Source organism: Callithrix jacchus, chromosome 6, assembly GCF_049354715.1.
Source record: "Callithrix jacchus isolate 240 chromosome 6, calJac240_pri, whole genome shotgun sequence".
In the NCBI taxonomy this organism is placed as follows: Eukaryota; Metazoa; Chordata; class Mammalia; order Primates; family Cebidae; genus Callithrix; species Callithrix jacchus.
The window spans coordinates 151,510,496-151,534,390 of record NC_133507.1 but is presented as its reverse complement, the minus strand read 5'-3'; the positions used below and the strand labels follow the sequence as shown (position 1 = coordinate 151,534,390).

The 23,895-nt window shown below is 44.1% G+C and overlaps 1 protein-coding gene across 1 annotated transcript in view; it reads right to left on the bottom strand.

Moving 5' to 3' along the window:
• FBXO36 (F-box protein 36) overlaps positions 1-23,895 on the bottom strand; it is an 80,534-nt gene that overhangs the window by 11,289 nt on the left and 45,350 nt on the right. The window contains exon 2 of the mRNA XM_003733252.6: positions 10,661-10,769. Coding sequence (XP_003733300.4) covers positions 10,661-10,769 — 109 coding nt within the window. The remainder of the gene's footprint in view (positions 1-10,660; positions 10,770-23,895) is intronic.

The window sequence follows — 23,895 nt, the reverse complement described above, 5'->3', positions numbered from 1 at the left end:
GGTACATGCCTGTAATTCCAGCTACTCGGGAGGCTGAGGCAGGAAAATCACTTAAAACTGGGAGGTGGAGGTTGCGGTGAGCCGAGATCACACCATTGGACTCCAGCCTGGGCAACAAAAGCAAAACTCCATCTCAAAAAAAAAATAAATCTACTCAGTGGTCTTCAAGAACACAATACGTTGCTATTAACTACAGTCACCATGTTGAACAACACATCTCTTTGATTTATTTCTTCCATCTAACTGAAATTTTGTATCCTTTGACCAACTCTCCCTAATTTCTCCCAGCTCTCCCCAGCCTCAGGTGACCCCTATACTACTCACACATAAGTGAGATCATGCATTGTCTTTCTGTGCCTGGCTTACTCCCCTTAGCATGATGCCACCCAGGTTCACCCATGTTGTCACAAATGACATGACTTCCTTTTTTAAAAAAAAAAAGGCTGGACAGTATTCCACTGTGTATGTGTATTGCATTCTGTTTATCCATTCGTCTGTTGATGGACAGGTTGATTCCGTATCTTGGCTATTGTGAATAATGCCGCAGTGAACACGGAAGTACAGTTTTCTCTTTTATACACTGATTTCATTTCCTTTGGCTATATATCTAATAGTGGGATTGCTGGATCATATGGTAGTTCTAGTTTTAATCTTTTGAGGAACTTCCATGCTGCTTTCCATAATGCCTATACTTACACCCCACCAACAGTGTACAAGGGTTCTCTTTTCTCTCCCAACACTGTTAAATCCTCGCCAACATTTACCTTTCAACCAACTTTAGAATAGTTAATAGATGCGAATCGGGGGGAAATAGGTGGGAAGCGAAATTAGACTATATATTTGTAACCTTTTTTTGTTTTTAAAAGGTATTATATGATGCTTTTGTCAGCAGCATTTATACTAAAACTGGGATGATAAGAAAAAGAGGAATAAAGCCAGGAGAAAGGGTGACACAGAATTGAAACTACTGAAAAAATGAAAACCATTAGGAGTAGATTCTCTGACCATGTGTAATTTAGCTAAAAATTAAGAACAAAGAAAGTAACTACAAAACCCTCAACCTACCTGGAAATCAAACATCTTTCTTTCTCTCTCTCTCTCTCTCTCTCTCTCTCTTTCTCTCTCTCTCTCTCTCTCTCTCTCTCACTTTCTTTCTTTTTTTTTGTTGCCCAGGCTGGAGTGCAATGATGCGATCTCGGTGCAATCTCGGCTCACCACAACCTTTGTCTCACAGATTTAAGTGATTCACCTGCCTCAGCCTCCCGAGTAGCTGGGATTACAGGCATGTGCCACCACACCTAAATAATTTTGTATTTTTAATAGAGATGAGCTTTCTCCATGTTGGTCAGGCTGGTCTCAAACTCCCAACCTCAGGTGATCCGCCCGCTTTGGCCTCCCAAAGTGCTGGGATTATAGGTGTGAGCCATTGCACCTGGCAATTTTTGTATTTTTAGTACAGAAGGGTTTCACCATGTTGGCCAGGCTGGTCTCAAACTCCTGACCCCAGGTGATCCACTCGCCTTGGCTTCCCAAAGTGCTGGGATTACAGGCGTGAGCCACCGCCTAAACAGTATATTTCTTAATAATCTAAGGGTCAAAGAAGAAATCAAAATGGAAATTAGAAAATATTTTAACTGAATGAAAATGAATGAGAATAAAGACACAAGTTATCAAAACTTGTGTAATGTAGGTAAAGCAGCACTGAAAGAAAATTTAGAGGAAAAATGGCTCTAAACAATGATTAGGCCAGCCAGGTGCAGTGGCTCATGTCTAGAATCCCAGCACTTTGGAAGGTCAAGGTGGGATATCACTTGAAGCCAGGAGTTACAGATGATAAGTTCGAAGACCAGCCTGGGCAACATAGTGAGACCCTGTCTCTACAGAATTATCCAGGTGTGATGCTATACATCTGTAGTCCCAGCTACTCCAGAAGCTGAGGCAGGAGGATCACTTGAACCCAAGAGGTTGAGGCTGTAGTGAGCCATGATCACACCACTGCACTCCAGCCTGGGCGACAGAGCAAAACCCTGTGTCAAAAATAAAAAATAGGCCGGGTGCGGTGGCTCACGCCTATAATCCCAGCACTTTGGGAGGCCGAGGCGGGTGGATCATGAGGTCAAGAGATTGAGACCATCCTGGTCAACAAGGTGAAACCCCATCTCTACTAAAAATACAAAAATTAGCTGGGCATGGTGGTGCACGCCTATAGTCCCAGCTACTCGGGAGGCTGAGGCAGGAGAATTGCTTGAACCCAGGAGGCAGAGGTTGTGGTGAGCCGAGATCGTGCCATTGCACTCCAGCCTGGGTAACAAGAGTGAAACTACGTCTCAAAAAAAAAAAATTAAAAAAAAGAAAATGAATAAATAAACATTGATTTATACTTCCATCTCAAGAAGCTAAAGAAAGAACAACAAACCAGACCTAAGGAAAGTAGTATAAAGGAAATAAAGGTAAGAACAGAAACCAATTTTTAAAAACTCATAAAAACAAAATCAACAGAGCTAAAAGTTAGTTCTATGAAAAAATTAATAGAAGAAGTAAACCCCTGGCAACAGTAATTAACAACAACAAAAAAAAAAAATAGAGAAAATGTAAATTACCATTATCATGGAATGAATAAGAGCACACTACAGATCCTACAGACATCAAAAGAAGAGGATATTATGAACATGTTACAACAAAAAATGTGATAATTTAGATAAAATAAAGTAACTAAGACAAATGCTAACTTCTTTTGTTAGTGGTATTAAGTCTCTGTAATTTTTTTTTTTTTTTTTGGAGATGAAGTCTCACAACTCTGTTGCCTAGTCTGGAGTACAGTGGTGTGAGCTTGGCTCCCTGCAGCCTCCGACTCCTGGGTCCAAGTGACTCAGCTTCTGGAGTAGCTGGGATTACAGGCACCAACAGGCCCAGCTAATTTTTTTATATTTTTGGTAGAGATGGAGTCTCACCATGTTGGCCAGGCTGGTCTCAAACTCCTGATCTCAAATGATCTGCCCACCTTGGCCTCCCCAAGTGCTGGGATTATAGGCATGAGCCACCACACCCAGCCAGAGTCTCTGTAATGTTCTTTTCTGTAGGTTTAAAATATTTCTAAATTTGAAAACTTTTAAAAAGCAAGCTACAGAACACAATGTATAAGATTCTTCTTTTTGGCTGGGTGTGGTGGCTCACACCTGTAATTCCAGCACTTTGGGAGGCTGAGGTTCACAGATCCCCTGAAGCCAAGAGTTCAAGACCAGCCTGGCCAACATGGTGAAACCCTGTCTCTACTAAAAACAGAAAAATTAGCTGGGCGTGGTAATGGGGGCCTGTAATCCCAACTACACAGGAGGCTGAAGCAGGACAATCACTGGAACCTGGGAGGCAGAGGCTGCAGTGAGACAAGATCACACTACTGCACTCCGGCCTGCGCTACAGAGAGAGACTCTTTCCCCGCCTCCAAAAAAAAGATTTTTCTTTTTGTTTATTTTATTTATTTATTTAAAGATAGGATCTCACTCTGTTGCCCATACTCGAGTACAGTGGCACAATCACTGCAGCTGTGACCTCTTAGATACAAGTGATCCTCCCATTTCAGCCTCCCTAGTAGATGGGACCACAGGTGAATACCACCACACCCGGTTAATTTTTGTACTTTTTGTAGAGACAGCATTTCATCACATTGCCCAGGCTGGTCTTGAACTCCTTGGGCTCAAGTGATCCTCCCACCTTGGCCTCCCAAAGTCCTCAGATTACAGGTGTGAGCTACTGCGCCTGGCCCTTATTGTGTTAACATAACATATTCTTGTATGTATGCATAAACCATTTTTATAAGGATATAACAAAAACTCCTAATGATGGTTGTCACTGAAACTAGAAACATGGGACAGAGGGAGACTTATCTTCATGCCAAAACGTTTTTCTTTTCTTTTTTCTTTTTTTTTTAGAAGGGGTCTAATCCTGTCCCCCAATCTAGAATGTAGTGGCACAATCATGGCTGGCTGCGGCTTTGACCTCCTAGCTCAAGCCATCCTCTCACCTCAAACTCCCAAGCAGCCAGGGCTACAGGCATGTGCCACCGTGCCCAGCTAATTTTTTATTTTTTGTATAGACAGTGTCTCACTATGTTGCCCAGACTGGCCTCAAACTCCTGGGGTCAAGCAATCCTCCCATCTTTGCCTTGAAAAGTGCTGAGATTACTGGCATGGGCCACAGTGTCTAACCTAAAACTTTTTCAAACTGATTTAACTTTTGTTTTACTATGTGCATTAATTCAATATTTAATCTTTAAAAATCAATTAATAATAAATGATGAAATGTAAGACCTTATTTAGATCTGCCTTCTCCGCTCTGCAGCCCAGAGCCAACCTCCCACACTCCTACCTCCTGCACTCTCCCACCTCACCCTCCACTTGCAGAACCCAACCAAGGTGTGCAGAAGCCAGAGATCCAGGCTGAAGACAAGCAGAAGCTGACCAGCAAGGGCAGCAAGGAGGGGAGGAGTGCTGGAAGAGGTGTTAGTTAGGAATGAGAAAATAAAGGCCCAAGTTAAAGGCTGATACATAGGCCTAAACAAACCAACCAACAAACAAAAACCTAGAGAAAATGGATTATGGAACAAGGCACGATGGCAAAAGGGGTAAGAAAACACCTACCTCCTATTGGATGGAGTATAATTAACACAGCAGCTTTTTGGAGGGCAATTTGTGAGGATAATGAAGTGACTGGTATTTTATGTAAATTTTAAATTACTCAAAACTTAAAATATTGTGACATCAAAATATTAATGAAGTCCTATTTTAGGTACAAATGTTAAAATAATGTAAATCACACAATTTAAAATTATTTCAAGAGTAGCACAGCTCTCAGACGCGGTGGTTCACTCCTGTAATCCCAGCACTTTGAACAGATCATGAGGCAGGCAGATTACGAGGTCATGAGATCGAGATCATCCTGGCAACATGGTGAAACCCTGTCTCTACTAAAATTTAAATAATTAGCCGGGCATGGGGGCGGGCGCCTGTAGTCCCAACTACTCGGGAGGCTGAGGCAGGAGACTTGCTTGAACCCGGGAGGCAGAGGTTGCAGTGAGCCGAGATCGCGCCACTGCACTCCAGCCTGGCAACAGAGTGAGACTCCGTCTCAAAAAAAAAATAGTAGCATAGTTATAAAGTTGGCATAATTATTATTATTATTTTCACCCAGGTGCGGGTGGGCTGAGGCCAAAAATGGCATCGGCCAAGTTGGCATAATTATAAAGGTCAAATGTGTTGCCCATGGCATTTGTGCTGCATCCCATGGCAGTGCCACTCCAACCAGTTCACAGAAAGACCAGCCTTGGTCATTCAAGAACAAAATCTTGAATTTTGCCAGATTTTCAAGAATTCACCCCTCAAATAAAATCTATCAAAATTTGTAAGGTATATCTCTTTGGAGATAGCAATCCCACCTGTAGGAATCTATGTTACTGACATGCCTACTGACTTCTCATGTAAGGTGCAGATATAGATGTCCCAGCATGTACCTAAAGGCTCCAGTAAGAATCGCAAAAAATGCCCATCAAGTGAGGATTGTGTATTTGTACCCATCAAATACCATATATCCTTGCAAAAGAACAGGGGATTTTATGTATACTAACAGAAAAATGATCATAATTAATATATGAAGAGCAAAAACAAGTTAAAAACCTAAAGATGAAATCTGATTTTATTTTTAGAAACATACAATTCAAACAGAAAGAATTCAAATACAAATGAAACTATTTGGAATGGTTATTTCTAGGGAATGGAGTTTGGAGGAGACAAATAATTTTCACTTTTTAAATATTAAAAATTGCAACAGCTAGAATTTTTTGAGTACTTATTATGTGCCAGGCAAATTCCAAGCACTTCATTCAATTAGTCCTCATAAGGGTCCTATGAGATAGACGCCATTATTATTCCCATTACCAACACTTGAGGGAACTGAGACCCAGAGAGATGAAATAATTTGGTTAAGGCCAGGTGAGGTGGCTCAGGCCTGTAATCCCAGCACTTTGGGAGGCCAAGGCGGGTGGAACACAAGGTCAGGAGATCAAGACCATCCTGGCTAACACAGTGAAACCCTGTCTCTACTAAAAATACAAAAAAATTAGCCGGGCGTGGTGGCGCACATCTGCAGTCCCAGTGACTCAGGAAGCTGAGGCAGGAGAATCGCCTGAACCCAGCATGCGGAGGTTGCAGTGAGCCCAGTTCACGCCAATGCACTCCAGCCTGGGCAACAGAGCAAGACTCCATCTCAAACAAACAAACAAACATGGTTTGGAGTTTTCCCCTCAGAGACACAGGAGCCTTTGAACTTGTGGGGCTGATTTAATTTGGTATCACAATGCTGCTCCTGGCGGGAAACCACTTGGCAGCCCTAGACTGCAGCTCTGAAAACTACCATTTAAAAAGCCTGGTTGGTACATGCCTTGGCTAAATCCCTCAACTCTCCTGCTGTCCAGCAGGAGCTGAGCCAGCAGGGAGGCAGGGCTGCTGTCAGACTCAGAAAACCTCTGCCGTATTGCCATTTCTCTTCCAGTATCAGAACCCCTCTAGTAGTTATTTCTGAGGTTAATCCCCTCCCCCAGTATCTTATCAGGGGCTTGACACCTCCCCACAATATCCTATCAAGGGCAGGGCTTGGAAGGTACCTGGAGCAGGCAAGAGACTGGTGAGAGTGCAGGTAAGCCAGCACTTAGAAGGCAGTGGCAGGCTTTTGACTCCAATCTCTGGCCCAAATCCCCAAATCCAGGTTTTTGTGGAAGACAATCAGAAAATCACATGGTCTCAAGGAACAGTGCAGCATTCACTAGACATATAGCTCTGCGGACAGTCCTGCAGTGTTTAAAAAATAAAATGGAGGCTGGGCTCACGCCTGTAATCCCAGCACTTTGGGAGGCTGAGGCAGCCAGATCACTTGAGGTCAGGAGTTTGAGACCAGCCTGGCCAACACGGTGAAACCTCACCTCCACTAAAAATACAAAAATGAGCCAGGTGTGATGGTGTGCGCCTGTAGTCCCAGCTACTCGGGGGCAGGCAGGGGGAGGCTGAGGCAGGAGAATTGCTTGAACTTGGGAGGTGGAGGTTGCAGGGAGCCAAGATCATGCCACTGCACTCCAGCCTGGGTAACAAGAGCGAAACTCCATCTCAAAACAAAAAAAAAACCACGGATATTAACTTGAAAATGAAATGTGTTTTATGGAAGTTGACTTTATAGTGATCTGCATAGAAACATGTCTGGTCCACAGTTAAAGAAGTCAGGTGTGCCTGGACTTTTAAATTCAATCGAAAGTAGAGAGTCTTCCGCCAACATGGTGGTTCTGTTTGTTTTCTTCTAATCTCAGGCACATTTTCTTTTTTTATTTGACAGCATGGTTGTTCTTAAGCCAACAATGAATTTTATAAATATGTGCCTTAAAGGAGTTAATAGCATTGCACACATATGGTAAGACAGTGAACCACTCAATCCAGCCTTTTTTTTTCAACTCCACCTCCCAGGTTCAAGCAATTCACCTGCCTCCGCCTCCCAAGTAGATGGGATTACAGGCTTGCACAACCAACCCCAGCTAATTTTTGTATTTTTAGTAGAGACAGGGTTTCACCATGTTGGCCAAGCTGGTCTTGAACCCTGACCTCAGGTGATCCACCTGCCTCCACTTCCCAAAGTGCTGGGATTACAGGCGTGAGCCACATCCGTCTCCACATTTTTAACTATGTAAGAAAGCAGTCCAGGCGTGGTGGCTCACGCCTGTAATCCCAGCACTTTGGAGGCCAAGGTGGGTGGATCACCTGAGGTCGGGAGTTCAAGACCAGCCTGACCAACATGGTGAAACCCTGTCTTTATTAAAAAAAAAAAAAGAAAGCAAAACAAAACAAAACCTTCCCTCTTTACACCCCCTGTTTAAAAACAAAAAATTCGTTGTTTTAAAACAAAAAACAACAATAAACTACCACATATATATATACATATATAAAACAAAACGATCACATACATACATACATCTTGCCATGTTGCCCAGGCTGGTCTTGAACTCCTGGGCTCAAGCAATCCTCCCACTTCAGCCTTCCAAACTGTTGCGGATGACAAGTGTGAACCACCACAATTGGCTTATCACATACTATTATTGTTAAACAATGGAATTTTTAAAAGAGCGTTGATTATCAAAGATCCACTTAGAGTTTGCCTTCTAAATTAGATTAATATGCTTGATTTTTTTTACTTTCAATGCTTAGTCCTGGCAATGTCAGTATTTAGCTGTAAGATTCTGGGAGGTGGTATCCTTTCTGAATCTCCTGGTGATAAATAATATTTATTTCACAAGGATATTGTAACAATAAAATGAAAGTGAAAGTACTTGATATTAATATAAATAACATTGTTAACTATAAAAATCTCTAAGGTGTCATCTAGTTTTAAAATATTACTATTATTTATTTTTTGAGACAGAGTCTCCCTCTGTCACCCAGGCTGAAGTGCAGTGGCACGATCTTGACTCACCACAAACTCCACCTCCCAGGTTCAACCAATTCTCCTGCCTCAGCCTCCTGAGTAGATGGGATTACAGGGGCGCACCACCACACCCAGGTATTTTTGTACTTTTGGTAGAGACGGGGTTTCACCATGTTGATCAGACTGGTCTCAAACTCCTGACCTTGTGATCCTCCTGTCTCTGTCTCCCAAAGTGTTGGGATTACAGGTGTGAGTCACCATGCCTGGCTATTATTATTTTTGAGACAGTCTTGCTCTGTTGCCCAGGCTGGAGTGCAGTGGCATGATTATGGCTCACTGGATCCTCAACACCTGGGCTCAAGCAATTCTCCTACCTCAGCCTCCTGATTAGCTGGTACTACAGGCACGTGTCACCACACATAGCTAATTTAAAATACATACATACATATATATATATATATATGTATGTATGTATATATATATAAAACAGAGATGAGGTCTCACTCTGTTGCCAAGGCTGGTCTTGAACTTGAACTCCTGGGTTCAAGTAATCCTTCCACATTGGCCTCCCGAAGTGCAAGGAGTACAGGCAATAGCCACTGCACCTGGCAAATTTTTATTTTTAAGCAATAATTATTAAAGAGTTTAGTCGAAGAGACTCCCTTGAGAGACACATTCTAACGTACACTAAGATGAAATTACATAATTGTTATTTGCTTCACAATAATCCAGTGGGAACAGCGGGCTTCATCTATAGGTTTGGGTCACATTTTGAGTATTGCTGAAGCTGGGTTATGAGTACATGGGAGTTCGTTAAAAACCATGTGGCTGGGCGCGGTGGCTGACACCTGTAATCCCAGCACTTTGGGGAGCTGAGGCTCCTCAGGTGGATCACCTGAGGTCAGGAGTTTCAGACCAGCCTGGCCAACATGGGGACCCCATCTCTACTAAAAATACAAAATTAGCCAGGTATGGTGGCAAACGCCTATAAATCCAGTTACTCTGAAGGCTGAGGCAGGAGAATCCCCTACACCTGGGAGGTGGGGGTTGCAGTGAGCCTAAATCGTGCCACAGCACTCTAGCCTGGGCAATAAGAGAGAAATTCCAACTCAAAAACAAACAACAACAACAAAAACCATTCTGTCTGCTTTTCATGTTTGAACTTTTCATATTGAGAAGTGTTAAAATAATTAATTGGGAAGCTATTGGGCTTAGATGTCTCCAGTGTCCTTGGTTCTTACGTAAGCAAACTGAAACCCAACTCAGAACAGATGGGTGGGACAGGCACAGTGGTTCATGCCTGTAATCCAGCACTTTGCGAGGCTGAGGCTGGAGGATCACTCGAGGCCAGGAGTTCAAGACCAGCCTGAGCAACATAGTGAGACCCTGGCTCTACAAAAAAATTTTTTTAATTAAAAAAAGTTTTTAAATATAGATGACTGTAGCATAAGAAAAGGAAACTTCTGCTTACCCAGTCAGAAACTGCCAACTAACCTCTAACCGGGGACTTTCCATTCTAACCAAGTATTTTTTTTTGTCTTCCTTCAGAAAACACTATATGGAAGTTTTCCGTTCAAGCGCTTCCCAGTAAAGCCCAAACCGCCTGTGGTTTGCCACTGCCCAACTCATAAATATTATAGCATAAAACTATATTTACTTGATTTTAACTTCATTAATGGAGTCCACATGTTAACCTGGGATCTTAAACGCTAAGATTTTTTCCAAGAGAAAAAAATAAGAGTTTTCTGGTTTTCAAGCATTTGACATTGGCCAGACATGGTGGCTCACGCCTGTAATCCTAGCACTTTTGGAGGCCAAGGCAGGTAAATCATGAGGTCAAGAGATCGAGACCACCCTGGCCCACACAGTGAAACCCCGTCTCTACTAAAAATACAAAAATTAGCTGGGCGTTATGACATGTGCCTGTAGTCGCAGCTACTCGGGAGGCTAAGGCAGGAGAATCACTTGAACCTGGGAGGCAGAGGTTGCACTGAGCCAAGATCACGCCACTGCACTCCAGCCTGGTGACAAAGCAAGACTGTGTCTCAAAAAAAAAAAAAAAAAAAAAAGAATCTGACATTGTATATTTAAGTACATAATTGCATATCAATATTTCAAATGGTAATATATTTGAAACTTCTTTGACAAAATCTACCACTAATTAACAAGAACTTAACAGCAGTACATAATACGTTCCCTTGCTTACTTTGAAGATGGGCATTCTCTAGGAAGTCTTCATGGGTTTCTTTTGTTTCTCCAGGTTTTGTTGATCGATACTCACTCCTTAGAGAGATCGTCCACCATCTAAAGATTACCTATAATTAAATACAAGGTGATATGAATTAAAACTGATTTCAGTACTAACAGTTGCATTAAGTTTGGGGTTTTGAAAATTCACATAAGGCTATGTGTCCAACATTAGCCATAACTTTGCAATCTGGCATCACATCAAATTAGAAGTCAGCTCTGGGCATCAAAGACAGTTTTCCTTAGAGATTAAAGTCATAAAACCATAGTGCTGGAAGGAACCTTTAAAATCGATCAGGTTGGTTGGGTTCAGTGGCTTACACCTGTAATCCCAGCACTTTGGGAAGCCAAGGCATGTGGATTGCTTGAACTACCTGGGGGGACTGAGGCAGGAGAATTGCTTGAACCTGGGAGGCGGAAGTGGCAGTGAGCCAAGATTGCGCCACTGCACTCCAGCCTGGGCAAAAGCAAAACTCCACCCCCAACAATAAATAAATAAATAAGTAAAATGTTCTACTTTGGGTGAAATGGAAAAAAAATCACAAAAGAAAAATAAAATAAAATAAATCCTGTCAAAGACTGGGCACAGTGGCTCACGCCTATAATCCCAACACTTTGGGAGGTTGAGGTGGGAGGATTGCTTGAGCCCAGGAGTTCCAGACCAGCCTGGGCAACATAGTAAAACCCCGTCTCTACAACATGTTTAAAATGAGCTGGGCATTGTGGTGTGCTCTGTAGTCCCCACTACTTGGGAGGCTGAGGTGGAGGACCCCTGAGCCCGGGGGGCTGACACTGCAGTGAGCCAAGATGGCACCACTGTACTCTAGCCTGGGTGACAGAGTGAGACCCTGTCTTGAAAAAAAAAAAAAGAGAAGAAAAAAAAACCCATCAGGTCAACTGATGTTAAAATCACCCAAAGCCAAATGGTTATCTGTTTCTGGAAGATGTCTTAGAATAAACATTCCATAATTTGGGGAGCTAATTGCTCAGCTCTCCTCCCTCCTTCCCCATCTACAGGGCAGACAAGATGAGTGGATAATTTTCCCAGAGAGAGCAAAAGTTACACGGACAGAGCTAGGGAAAGCATCATTATGCTTTGTTGGATGCATGAAAAAGTGTCATTATACAGGACACTTCTTGGTAATGGATCTGCTGATAGCACATTTGTCTTCTCTGAGAATTTTGGTTTATCCGAAGCAAACCTCATTTTCCATGGTTATGAACTGCACTTAAAGGCTGTGTTGATTTCATGGCAATGTCAATTAATGGGCCTGATGAGAAGCCCCTGAAATGTATTGTATGTTTTTAAACCTGTAATGGAGCTGGGTAGGTAATTAAGATGACAAAACTTCCACTGATTTGAGAAACAGACTAAATTATGTCTGCATTGGATCTAAGACTATGAGGAGAACGATGGGAAATACAGTCACATTAGGGGCTACAGCTTCAACATTAGAATTTGGCAGGTACCTAATTCAGAACAGAGGGATATCAAGCATTACAGCAGAAATAGCACGCATTCTACAGCAAGACAGGCCTGAACAATTTCTCTGCACTGCAATTTTCCTTTCCATTAAACATTATTTAATATTAACAGGCAAGGCCCCTATGCTATAGTGACAGTTGGTGATCTTTCCAGCCAGATCAAGCAACAAAATCCTTGGTTGAGTGGGGGATTCCACAACAAATGGAGATTGGACCCAGGGCACCACTCCAGAAATGTTACATTGCTGGGCTTGCTTCTTGCTCATAAAAAGGCAGAAAGATGCCTGTACAATCTGTTGGCCTCACATCTTGCATACCATTCATTTCATCAAGGATAAATTATTTCGACATTCCTTAAACTAACTATTTAACCCTCTGGTATTGATTTAGAAGGCAACATTCGCAGTTTGTCACAATGGCCACTGGAGGGACGCTCCCCAGGGCACATGTTCAAGTTAAGATACACACAGATAAGCTTCCTGAGAATGTAACACTTGCTTATGGAAACGTGGCTAACTAGGACCAGAATCCAAGTCTCCTCACTACTCATTCATAAACACAGAGTTCTGCTGGGCCCAGTGGCTCATGCCTGTAATCCCAGCACTTTAGGAGGCCAAGGCAGGCGGATCACGAGGTCAGGACATAGAGACCTTCCTGGCTAACATGGTGAAACCCCATCTCTACTAAAAAAACATGCAAAGGCTGGGCATGGTGGCTCATGCCTGTAATCCCAGCACTTAGGGAGGCCGAGGTGGGCAGATAACAAGATCAGGAGTTTGAGACCAGCCTGGCCAATAGGTGAAACCATGTCTCTACTAATACCAAAAAAATTAGCTGGGCGTGGTGACACATATAGTCCCAGCTACTCAGGAGGCTGAGGCAGGAGAATCGCTTGAACCCGAGAGTGAGCCGAGATCGTGCCATTGCACTCCAGCCTGGGTGACAGAGTGAGACACTGTCTCAAAAAAAAAAAAAAAAAAAAATTAGCTGGGCGTGGTGGCAGGTGTCTGTAGTCTCAGCTACTTGGGAGACTAAGGAAGGAAAATCGCTTGAACCTGGGAGGCGGAGGTTGCAGTGAGCTGAGATCACGCCACTGCACTGCAGCCTGGGCAACAGAGCGAGACTCCATCTCAAAAAATAAATAAATAAACAAATAAAATAAATAAATACAGAGCTCCTTTGGAGGCCTGACTTTTTTTTTTTTTTTTAGGTACAAACTTCACACCACAACCTATCAGACCATTCTACAAAGCAATACACAGAAAACTAATGTTCACAATCACAACTTAACTGCAAGATTCAATTATGATCCATGTATTGTACTTGTTAAAACAGAGTAATAGGCCAGGTGCAGGGGCTCACACCTGTAATCCCAGCACTTTGGGAGGCTGAGGCGAGTGGATCATGAGGTCAAGAGATTGAGACAATCCTGGCCAACATGGTGAAACCCCGTCTCTATTAAAAATACAAAAATTAACTGGGTGGGGTGGCGTGCGCCTGTAGTCCCAGCTACTTGGGAGGCTGAGGCAGGAGAATTGCTTGAAACTGGGAGGTGGAGGAGGATGCAGTGAGCCAAGATTGTGCCACTGCACTCCAACCTGGCGCCTGGCGACAGAGCGAGACTCTGTCTCAAAAAAATAATAATAATAATAGATACTTTCTTCTTCCTTTTTTTGGAAACAGGGTCTTGTTCTGTCACCCAGGCTGGAGTGCAGTGGTGCGATCCCAGCTCACTGCAGCCTCAACTTCCCAGACTCAAGTGATCTTCTCACCTCAGCCTCCTGAGTAGCTAGGACTACAGGTGCCTGCCACCACACCAGCCTAATTTATGTTTTTTTTTTTTTTTTTTTGGCAGTGATGGGGTTTTGCCATATTGCCCAGGCTGGTCTCAAACTTGAGTAGGGGGTTCCGGAATCCCCCACTCAAGTGATCTGCCCACCTCAGCCTCCCAGTATGCTGGATTACAGCCATGAGCCAGTGCCCAGCCTAATAGATATATTCAAAATTTTAAAGCCTTTTATTTTTGAGATAGAGTCTTGCTCTGTCCCCAGGCTGGAGTTTGGTGGCAAAATCTTGGTTCACTGCACCCTCTGTCTCTCAGGTTCAAGCAATCCTCCTGCCTCAGCCTCCTGACTGGTCTAAAATTTTAAAGATTATTTTTAAAAAATATGGAACACATACTGGGCGCGGTGGCTCAAGCCTGTAATCCCAGCACTTTGGAAGTCCAAGGCGGGCGGATCACGAGGTCAAGAGATCGAAACCATCCTGGTCAACAAGGTGAAACCCCGTCTCTACTAAAAATACAAAAAAAATTAGCTGGGCATGGTGGTGTGTGCCTGTAATCCCAGCTACTCAGGAGGCTGAGGCAGGAAAATTGCCTGAACCCAGGAGGCGGAGGTTGCGGTGAGCCAAGATCGTGCCATTGCACTCCAGTCTGGGTAACAACAGCAAAACTCCATTTCAAAAAAAAAAAGAATTGGATACTTGGGGCCGGGCGCGGTGGCTCATGCCTATGATCCCAGCACTTTGGGAGGCTGATGTGGGCGGATCGCCTGAGGTTGGGAGTTCGAGACCAGCCTGACCAACATGGAGAAACCCCATCTCTAAAAAAAAAAATGAAAGAATTGGAGACTTGGGAGTCTTCATGGCTCAGGTCAGTTGTCCTGGTGTGCGAAGAGGTGAGGCCAGGCATTCAAGGCCAGCCTGGGCAACTTAGCAACCTCTCATCCATGAAAAAAAAAAAAAAAATTGGATACTTGGGCTGGGTGCAGTGGCTCATGTCTGTAATCCCAGCACTTTGCAGGGCCAAGGTGGGAGGATACTTAGGTCCAGGAGTTCAAAACAAGCCTGGTCAACACAGTGAGGCCCTGTCTCAAAAAATTAAAACAAAAAAAAATTAGTTGGGCATGGTGGTGTGCGTCTGTGCTGAGGTGGGAGAATCACTTGAGCCCAGAAGGTCGAGGCTATGGTGAGCCATGACTGTACCACTGCACTCTAGCCTGGGTGACAAAATGATACCTTATCTCAAGAAAAAAAAAAGTCAAATTAATAATCTTCAAACACAATGGATGTGATTGGGAATCTGTGGCAAAGAGATGCTGCTGTTTGCCACACAGCATCCATTTGCCCACCTGCCCTTTCTACAGGAGCCCCTCTTTGTCCAGTATCCTCTTTTTTTTTTTTTCCCCCAAGATGGAGTTTCGCTCTATTGCCCAGGCTGGAGTGCAATGGCTAGATCTTGGCTCACTGCAACCGCCCCCTCCAAGGTTCAAGCAATTCTCCCGCCTCAGCCTCCCAAGTAGCTGGGATTACAGGCATGTATCACCACGCCCGGCTGATTTTGTATTTTTTTAGTAGAGATGGGGTTTGTCCTTGTTGGTCATGCAGGTCTCGAACTCCCAATCTCAGGTGATCCGCCTGCCTCAGCCTCCCAAAGTGCTGGGATTACAGGCGTGAGCCACTGTGACTGGCCATCCGGTATCCTCTTTCGCACATACCTTGTGCTCAGAGCATAGGCCTCATCCGTATGAGGCAAACCCTGATTGGTCGAAGACATTTTTGGTAGAATTTTTTTTGCCCCTGACAGCAATTGGTATGGACATAGGCAAGTGATAAAGTTTTAGCCAATGAGATACTGGAGGTCTGCTGGGACTCTGAGATTTTATCACTTCGTTTTTGTTTTGGTCTTTGTTATTTTCTGAGATGTAGTCTTGCTCTGTCACCCGGGCTGGAGAGCAATAGCACAATATCTGGTCACCGTAACCTCCACCTTCCAGGTTCAAGCAATTCTCCTGCCTCAGCCTCCCAAGTAGCTGGGATTACAGGTGCCCACCACCACGCCCAGCTAATTTTTTGTATTTTTAGTAGAGACAGGGTTTCGCCATGTTGCCCAGGCTGGTCTCTCATCTGCCCACCTTGGCCTACCAAAGTGAGTGCTGAGATTACAGGTGTGAGCCACCGTGCCCAGCCATGATTTTATCACTCATAAAAAGAGACACAATAAAACACAGCCCCTTTTGGGGCACTGACAATATTTTGTGTTGATAGAATTGCTGGAATTGCTGCAGCCATTTTGGACTATGAGGGGAGCCAGGAAATTAAGACAATGGTTCTTCATCACTTATTTCAGGGTTACTGAAAGAGCTCCTTAATTCTTTTTTTTTTTTTTTTTTTTTTTTTTTGAGACAGAGTTTCACTGTTGTTACCCAGACTGGTGCAATGGCACGATCTCGGCTCACCGCAACCTCCGCCTTCTGGGTTCAAGCAATTCTCCTGCCTCAGCCTCCCAAGTAGCTGGGACTACAGGCATGCACCACCATGCCCAGCTAATTTTTGTATTTTTAGTAGAGACGGGGTTTCACCTTGTTGACCAGGATGGTCTTGATCTCTTGACCTCGTAATCCACCCACCTTGGCCTCCCAAAGTGCTGGGATTATAGGCATGAGCCACTGTGCCCGGCCCAGCTCCTTAATTCTTAATTAGGCATGTTTTTTAAAACATTATTTTTAGTAATTCTACTAATTCATTCATTTTGTAAGTTATAGTAACATATTTTAATATGACAAATTCATATTACCCTTGAATATATCTAAGAAAGGAAAATATAAGTGGAATAAACAGACAAAATTCTCCTAAAACTTCTCTACCTTCAGGGTCTAGGTGTTCCAAATCACATCTTGCATGAGTGTCTGCAGTGTTTCACATGGAATATTGTCCTCTGTGACGTCAAGAGCCTGGGTGATAATAGTAATGATGCGCTGGGCACTTAAGCTGGCTCTGCAGTTATATAGAGCTGCCTTCCATTTGCTTTTGACTCCGGGAATGCTGCAAACATGTCAGGCTCTCGCTATGCCCTCCCATAGCCATTTACAGCCTAGGTTAAAAGTGCACTCTCGGCCAGGTATGGTGGCTCATGCCTGTAATCCCAGCACTTTGGAAGGCTGAGGCGGGTAGATCACTTGAGGTCGGGAGTTCAAGACCAGCCTGACTGACATGGAGAAACCGGGTCTCTACTAAAAATACGGCTGGGCACGGTGGCTCAGGCCTATAATCCCAGCACTTTGGGAGGCCGAGGCGGGTGGATCACGAGGTGAAGAGATCGAGACCATTCTGGTCAACAAGGTGAAACCCCGTCTCCACTAAAAACACAAAAATTAGCTGGGCATGGTCATGCGCGCCTGTAGTCCCAGCTACTCAGGAGGCTGAGGCAGGAGAATTGCCTGAACCCAGGAGGCAGAGGTTGCGGTGAGCCGAGATCGCGACATTGCACTCCAGCCTGGGTAACAAGAGCGAAACTCCGTCTCAAAAAAATAAATAAAAAATAAAAATACAAAAATTATCTGGGTGTGTGGCACATGCCTGTAATCCCAACTACTCGGGAGGCTGAGGCAGGGGAATTGCTTGAACCCAGGAGGCGGAGGTTGCGGTGAGCTGACATTACGCCATTGCACTCCAGCCTGGGCAACAACAGCGAAACTCCATTCTCAAAAACACAAAAACAAACAAACAAAAATGTGCACTCTCCTCTAGCTTCTGGATTTTCTTCCAAACCACTGCTCTGATGCCCAGGCTTCTGGGTTGTTTACAGTTTCTCACTATTACAAATAAATTTTTTCTCTTTAAATAGAGACAGCATCTCCCTGTGTTGCCCAGGCTGGTCTCGAGCTCCTAGGCTCAAACAATCCTCCCACCTCAGCCTCCCAAAGTGTTGGGATTAGAGGTGTGAGCCACTGTGCCCAGCCTCAAATACTGTTTTTAGAAACACTTGTGTTGCAGGTTTTTGTATGAATGTAAGTCTGCATTTCTCTGGGATAAATGCCCAGGAGTGCAACTGCTGGGCCATATGGTAGCTGAATATCTATTTATTTATCTTTTGCCACTGTCAAAATGTTGGCACTTAAAATGGAAATGGGCATTTTACATTCCTATCAGCAGTATATGAATGATCCAGTTTCTCTGCATTCTCACCAGCATTTGGTAGTATCCCTGTTTCATTTTAGCCATTCTGACAGGTGAGTAGTACTATCTCACTGCGGTTTTAATTGTTAAACATCTTTTCATGCATTTATCTGTCATTCATATATCCTCTTTGGTGAAATATCTCTTAATGTCTTTTTTCCATTTTCTCTATTTGTTTTTTTTTTCACCTGGGTGCAGGTGGGCTAAGGCCAAAAAGGGCGTTAGCCTTTTTTTCATTTTCTAACAAGATTGTTTATTTATTCTAAATAATAGTTCTCTGTCAGATATGTGGTTTGCAAATATCTTCTCCTATTCTGTTCTGTCTCTTAGCAGGGTCTTCACAAAGCAAAAGTTTTTAATTTTGACAAAGTCCAATTTATCAATTTTTTTCTTTCATAGACTGTGCTTTTGGTGTCCAGTCTAGGAACTAGCCCGAGAGCCTTAAGATTTTCTCACATTTTATACCTAAAAGTTTTATGTTTTATATTTTGCATTTGTTTATAATTCATTTTAACTTTTTAAAAATTATTTACTTATTCATTTATTTTTTGAGACAGAGTCTTGCTCTGTTGCCCAGGCTGGAGTGCAATGGTGCAATCTTGGCTTTCTGCAACCTCCACCTCCCGGATTCAAGTGATTCTCCTGCCTCAGCCTCCTGAGTAGCTGGGATTACAGGCATGCGCCACCACGCCTGATTAATTTTTGTATTTTTAGTAGAGACGAGGTTTCATCATGTAGCCAGGCTGGTCTCAAACTCCCGACCTCGGGCGATCCATCTGCCTCGGCCTCCCAAAGTGCTGGAATTACAGACGTGAGCCATCATGCCCAGGCTTGAGTTAACTTTTATGTTAGGTCAAGGTTCATTTTTTTATTTATAGATGTCCAACTCCTCCAGCACCATATGTTAAAAAATCTCTTTCCTCCATTGCCTTGCTTCTGCAGCACAGATTGGGAATTGTTTTTTTTATAGATAGGGTCTCACCCTGTCACCCAGGCTGAAGTGGAGTGGCGCAATCTCAGCTCACTGCAACCTCCACTTCCTGGGTTCAAGCGATTCTCCTACCTCAGCCTCCCAAGTAGCTGGCATTACAGGCACACACCATCATGTCTGGCTAATTTTTTGTATTTTTAGCACAGACAGGGCCTCGTCATGTTGGCCAAACTGGTCTCAAACTCCTGAACTCAAGTGACCTGCCCGCCTCAGCTTCCCAAAGTGCTGAGATTCCAGTGTGGCCACTGCATGGCCTAGATTGGGAATACTTGTGTAGCCTATTTTTGGGTTTTCTCTCACTTTTCTTTTGAGATGGAGTTTTGCTCTTGTTGCCCAGGCTGGAGTGCAATGGCGCAATCTCAGCTCTCTGCTACCTCCACCTCCCAGGTTCAAGCGATTCTCCTGCCTCAGACTCCTGAGTAGCTGGGATTACAGGAATGCACCACCATGCCCGGCTAGATTTGTATTTTTAGTAGAGACAGGTTTTGCCATGTTGGTCAGGCTGGTCTTGAACTCCCGGCCTCAGGTAATACACCTGCCTCAGCCTCTCAAAGTGCTAGGATTATAGGCATGAGCCACCATGCCTGGCCTCTGGGTTTTCTGATTTTCTCTTCTATTCCATTGATCTATGTGTCTATCCCTCTACCAATACTGCACAGTATCGATTACTATAGCTACAGAGTAGGCATTGAGGTCAGGCGCAGCGGTTCACACCTATAATCCTAGCACTTTGGGAAGCTGAGATGGGAGAATCTCTTGAGCTGAAGTTTAAGACCAGCCTGAGCAACAGTGAGACCTTTTCTTCACAAGAAATGTTTTGAAACTGGCTGGTGTAATTCCTCCCACTTTATTCTTCTTTTTCAAAATTGTTTTAGCTATCCAGTGCTTTTGGAGAAAGACTTTTTGACATTAACTAACCTTGCTTGTTTTGTGCTCTTCAAGCCATTGTCTAATAATCTGGCCTCCCATAGGGCTTGCCAGGAGGAGAGGCTATAAGGCAAGGCTGGCGTGTGCATCCAGCCTACCTGTATTTCCACCGTAAATTATGTTGGCGTTCTAGTGCATCCGTATGCTTCTGCACATGTGCTTCAGGAACGGGCCTACAGAAAATGCACTTCTTTTCCCCAGAAGGCCTCAGTAAACAGACACCCACCATGGATGAACACTAAGCTTTTCAGGAATAGTAACAGGGCATGGAGACTCATGCCTGTAATCCCAGTACTTTGGGAGGCTAAGGCAAGAAGGACTGCCCAGGAGTTGGAGAGCAGCCTGGGCAACATAGCAAAACCCTGTTTCTAGTTTTCTTTTTCTTTTTAAAGATGGGGTTTCACCATGTTGGTCAGGCTGGTCTTGAACTCCCAACCTCAGGTGATCTGCCCACCTTGGCCTCCAAAGTGCTTGGATTACAGGCATGAGCCACCACTCCAGGACCCGTTTCTATTTTTTTAACAAGTAAAAAACAAAAAACAAAGAAACAAAAGTTAGCCAGATGTGGTGGCCCCTGTAGTCCCAGCTACTTGGGAGACTGAGGTTGGAGGATTATTTCAGCATGGGAGATTGAGGCTGCAGTGAGTCAGGATCATGCCACTGTACTCTTCAAAACTGGGCAACAGAGAAAGAGCCCATTAATAAAAAGTATAGGGCGGGTGTGGTGGCTCACGCCTGTAATCCTAGCACTTTGGGAGGCCAAGGTGGGCAGATCACCTAAGGTCAGGAGTTTGAGACAAGCCTGGCCAACATGATGAAACCGCATCTCTACTAAAAATACAAAAATTAGCCAGGCATGGTGGCAGGTGCCTATAATCCCAGCTCCTTGGGAGGCCGAGGCAGGAGAATTGCTTGAACCCGGGAGGCGGAGGTTTCAGTGAGCTGACATCGAGCCATTGCACTCCAGCCTGGCGAATAAGAGGGAGACTGAGTCTTAAAAAAAAAAAAGCATATAGAAATAATCAACTCAGTTTCTTCCATTATATTCTTATGACAAAAATCTGTGACCTCCGGTTACCAAAATGTGTGTGGAGATTTCTCCCCACCAGCAACCAGTTCTCTAGCAGATTCTGCAGTGGACACCACTGGGTGTACTCAACCCCAACATTATCTGCCTGGAGATAGTGTTGAAACCACATCCCACACATTGAGGGCTCAATCCCATAAGAATGCCATCCACTGATGGGAGGGGTAGAAAAAAAAGAATGCCCTCCACACTGATGCCAATTGCAAGCCTCAGGTTTTTTACTTGTGTATCTGACTGATTTGCTATAAATGGGGAATCCTATGATCCCCATTTTGATCAATTTGCTAGAGCAGCTCACAAAACTCAGAGATAACACTTACCTTTACTGGCTTATTATAAAGGATATAAAGGATACTAATGAAGAGGTATACAGAAGAAGGTATGGGGGAAGGGGCATGGAGTTTTCATGGTCTCCCTACACACACTGCCCTCCAGGAACCTCCAGGTGTTCTGCTCTCTGGAAGCTCTCTGAACTGCCTCCTTTTGGATTTTTATGAAGTATGAATTACATAGACACGATTAATTAAATTATTGGCCATTGATAATCAGCTTAATTTTCAGCCCCTTTCCTCTACCTGGAGTGTGGGGGTGAAGCTGAAAGTCCCAATCTGCTTTGGTCTTCCAGTGACCAGCCCCTCCTGAAGCTACCTAGCGGCTGCTAGCCATCAGTCAACTCATTAGCATTAAGAAAAAAACAACCCATCACTTTACAGAGTCCAAGCATTTATGAATTGTGTGCCAGGAGATAGAGATGAAAAACAAATACATTTCACAATATCACAGACGTACATTGTCAGTCTTGTAGGATGGAGGATTGGAGCCTGTGATGAGTTCCCCCAAAGAAGGACATCAGCTGGGCGTGGTGGCTCATGCCTATAATCCAAGAACTTTGGGAGGCCAAGGCAGGCGGATCACCTGAGGTACGGAGTTCGAGACCAGCCTGACCAACATGGAGAAATCCTGTCTCTACTAAAAATACAAAATTAGCCAGGCATGGTGGTGCATGCCTGTAATCCCTCCCCAGCTACTCAGGAGGCTAAAGCAGGAGAATTGCTTGAACCTGGGAGGTGGAGGTTGCCATGAGTCAAGATCTGCACCATTGCACTCCAGCCTGGGTGATAGAGCAAGACTCAGTCTCAAAAAAAAAAAAAAAAAAAAGGCTGGGCACAGTGGCTCACTCCTGTAATCCCAGCACTTTGGGAGGCCAAGGCAGGTGGATCATGAGGTCGAGATGGAGACTATCCTGGCCAACATGGTGAAACCCCTTCTCTACTAAAAATACAAAAATTGGCTGGGTGTGGTGGCTCACGCCTGTAATCAAAGCACTTTGGAGGCTTAGGCGGCGGATCACCTGAGGTTGGGAGTTCAAGACTAGCCTGACCAACACGGCGAAACCCCGTCTTTAAAAAACAAAAATTAACCAGGCGTGGTGGCACATGCCTGTAATTCCAGTGCTTTGGGAAGCCAAGCAGGCAGGATTGCTTGAGCCTAGGAGTTTAAGACCAGTCTGGGTAACACAGCCTGGGTAAAACACCCCACCTCTATAAAAATAAAAAATTAGCTAGGAGGCTGGGCATGGTGGCTCAAGCCTGTAATCTCAGCACTTTGGGAGGCCGAGGCGGGTGGATCATGAGGTCAAGAGATCGAGACCATCCTGGTCAACATGGTGAAACCCCGTCTCTACTAAAAATACAAAAAATTAGCTGGGCATGCTGGCGCGTGCCTGTAGCCCCAGCTACTCAGGAGGCTGAGGCAGGAGAATTGCCTGAACCCAGGAGGCGGAGGTTGCGGTGAGCCGAGATCGCGCCATTGCACTCCAGCCTGGGTAACAAGAGTGAAACTCCGTCTCAAAAAAAAAAAAAAAAATTAGCCAGGTGTGGTGGCGTGCCCCTGTACAGTCCCAGCTACTCAGAAGGCTGAGTTAGAAGGATCACTTGAGCCCAGGAAGTCGAGGTTGCAGTGAGCTATGATCTTACCACTGCATCCCAGCCTGGGTGACAGAATGAGACCCCATCTGAAAAATAAATAAATAAAAATAAATAAATTCTAGATGAATATGAGAAATGAAATAGTAATAAGTTTTTAAATAATAAACCTTATAATAATAAATCATTAACCACTTTCGGTTCAGAACAGGAACCTGGGATAGAGCCACCACACTAAGAATCATTATGCATGCTTCCAATACCATCCTTATTCTCAGGCTTAAACCTTGAAATTAGAACTTTAGAGTTGACTGATTAGAAGCTGTTATTTTAACTGTACAATTCACTAGAGATGGTAGCTATTCATTTTGCTTCTTTTCCTAGGTCTTCAGATTCAGAAATGTAACTTTGGCAACACCTTTTTAAGAAAAATGTTCTATTACAATAAAGTAAACTGGAGAATTCATGATCACTGTCATTTTCTCCTTACCACTCATAAAGACTTGGATGTTTACACCTCAGACACAATCTCACAATAGGCAGATACTATGAAAGCAAAACTTGCATAAGATTTTGCACAAGGGAAGGAAGATAAGTAAGCCAAGTATAAATACCAATGATTGGCCAGGCACGGTGGCTCACATTTGTAATCCTAGCACGTTGAGAGGCCAAGGCAGGTGGATCATGAGATCAGGAGTTCGAGACCAGCCTGGCCAACACAGTGAAACCTTGTCTCTACTAAAAATACAAAAATTAGCTGGGCATGGTGGCAGGCTCCTGTAATCCCAGTTACTCAGGAGGCTGAGGCAGGAGCATTGCTT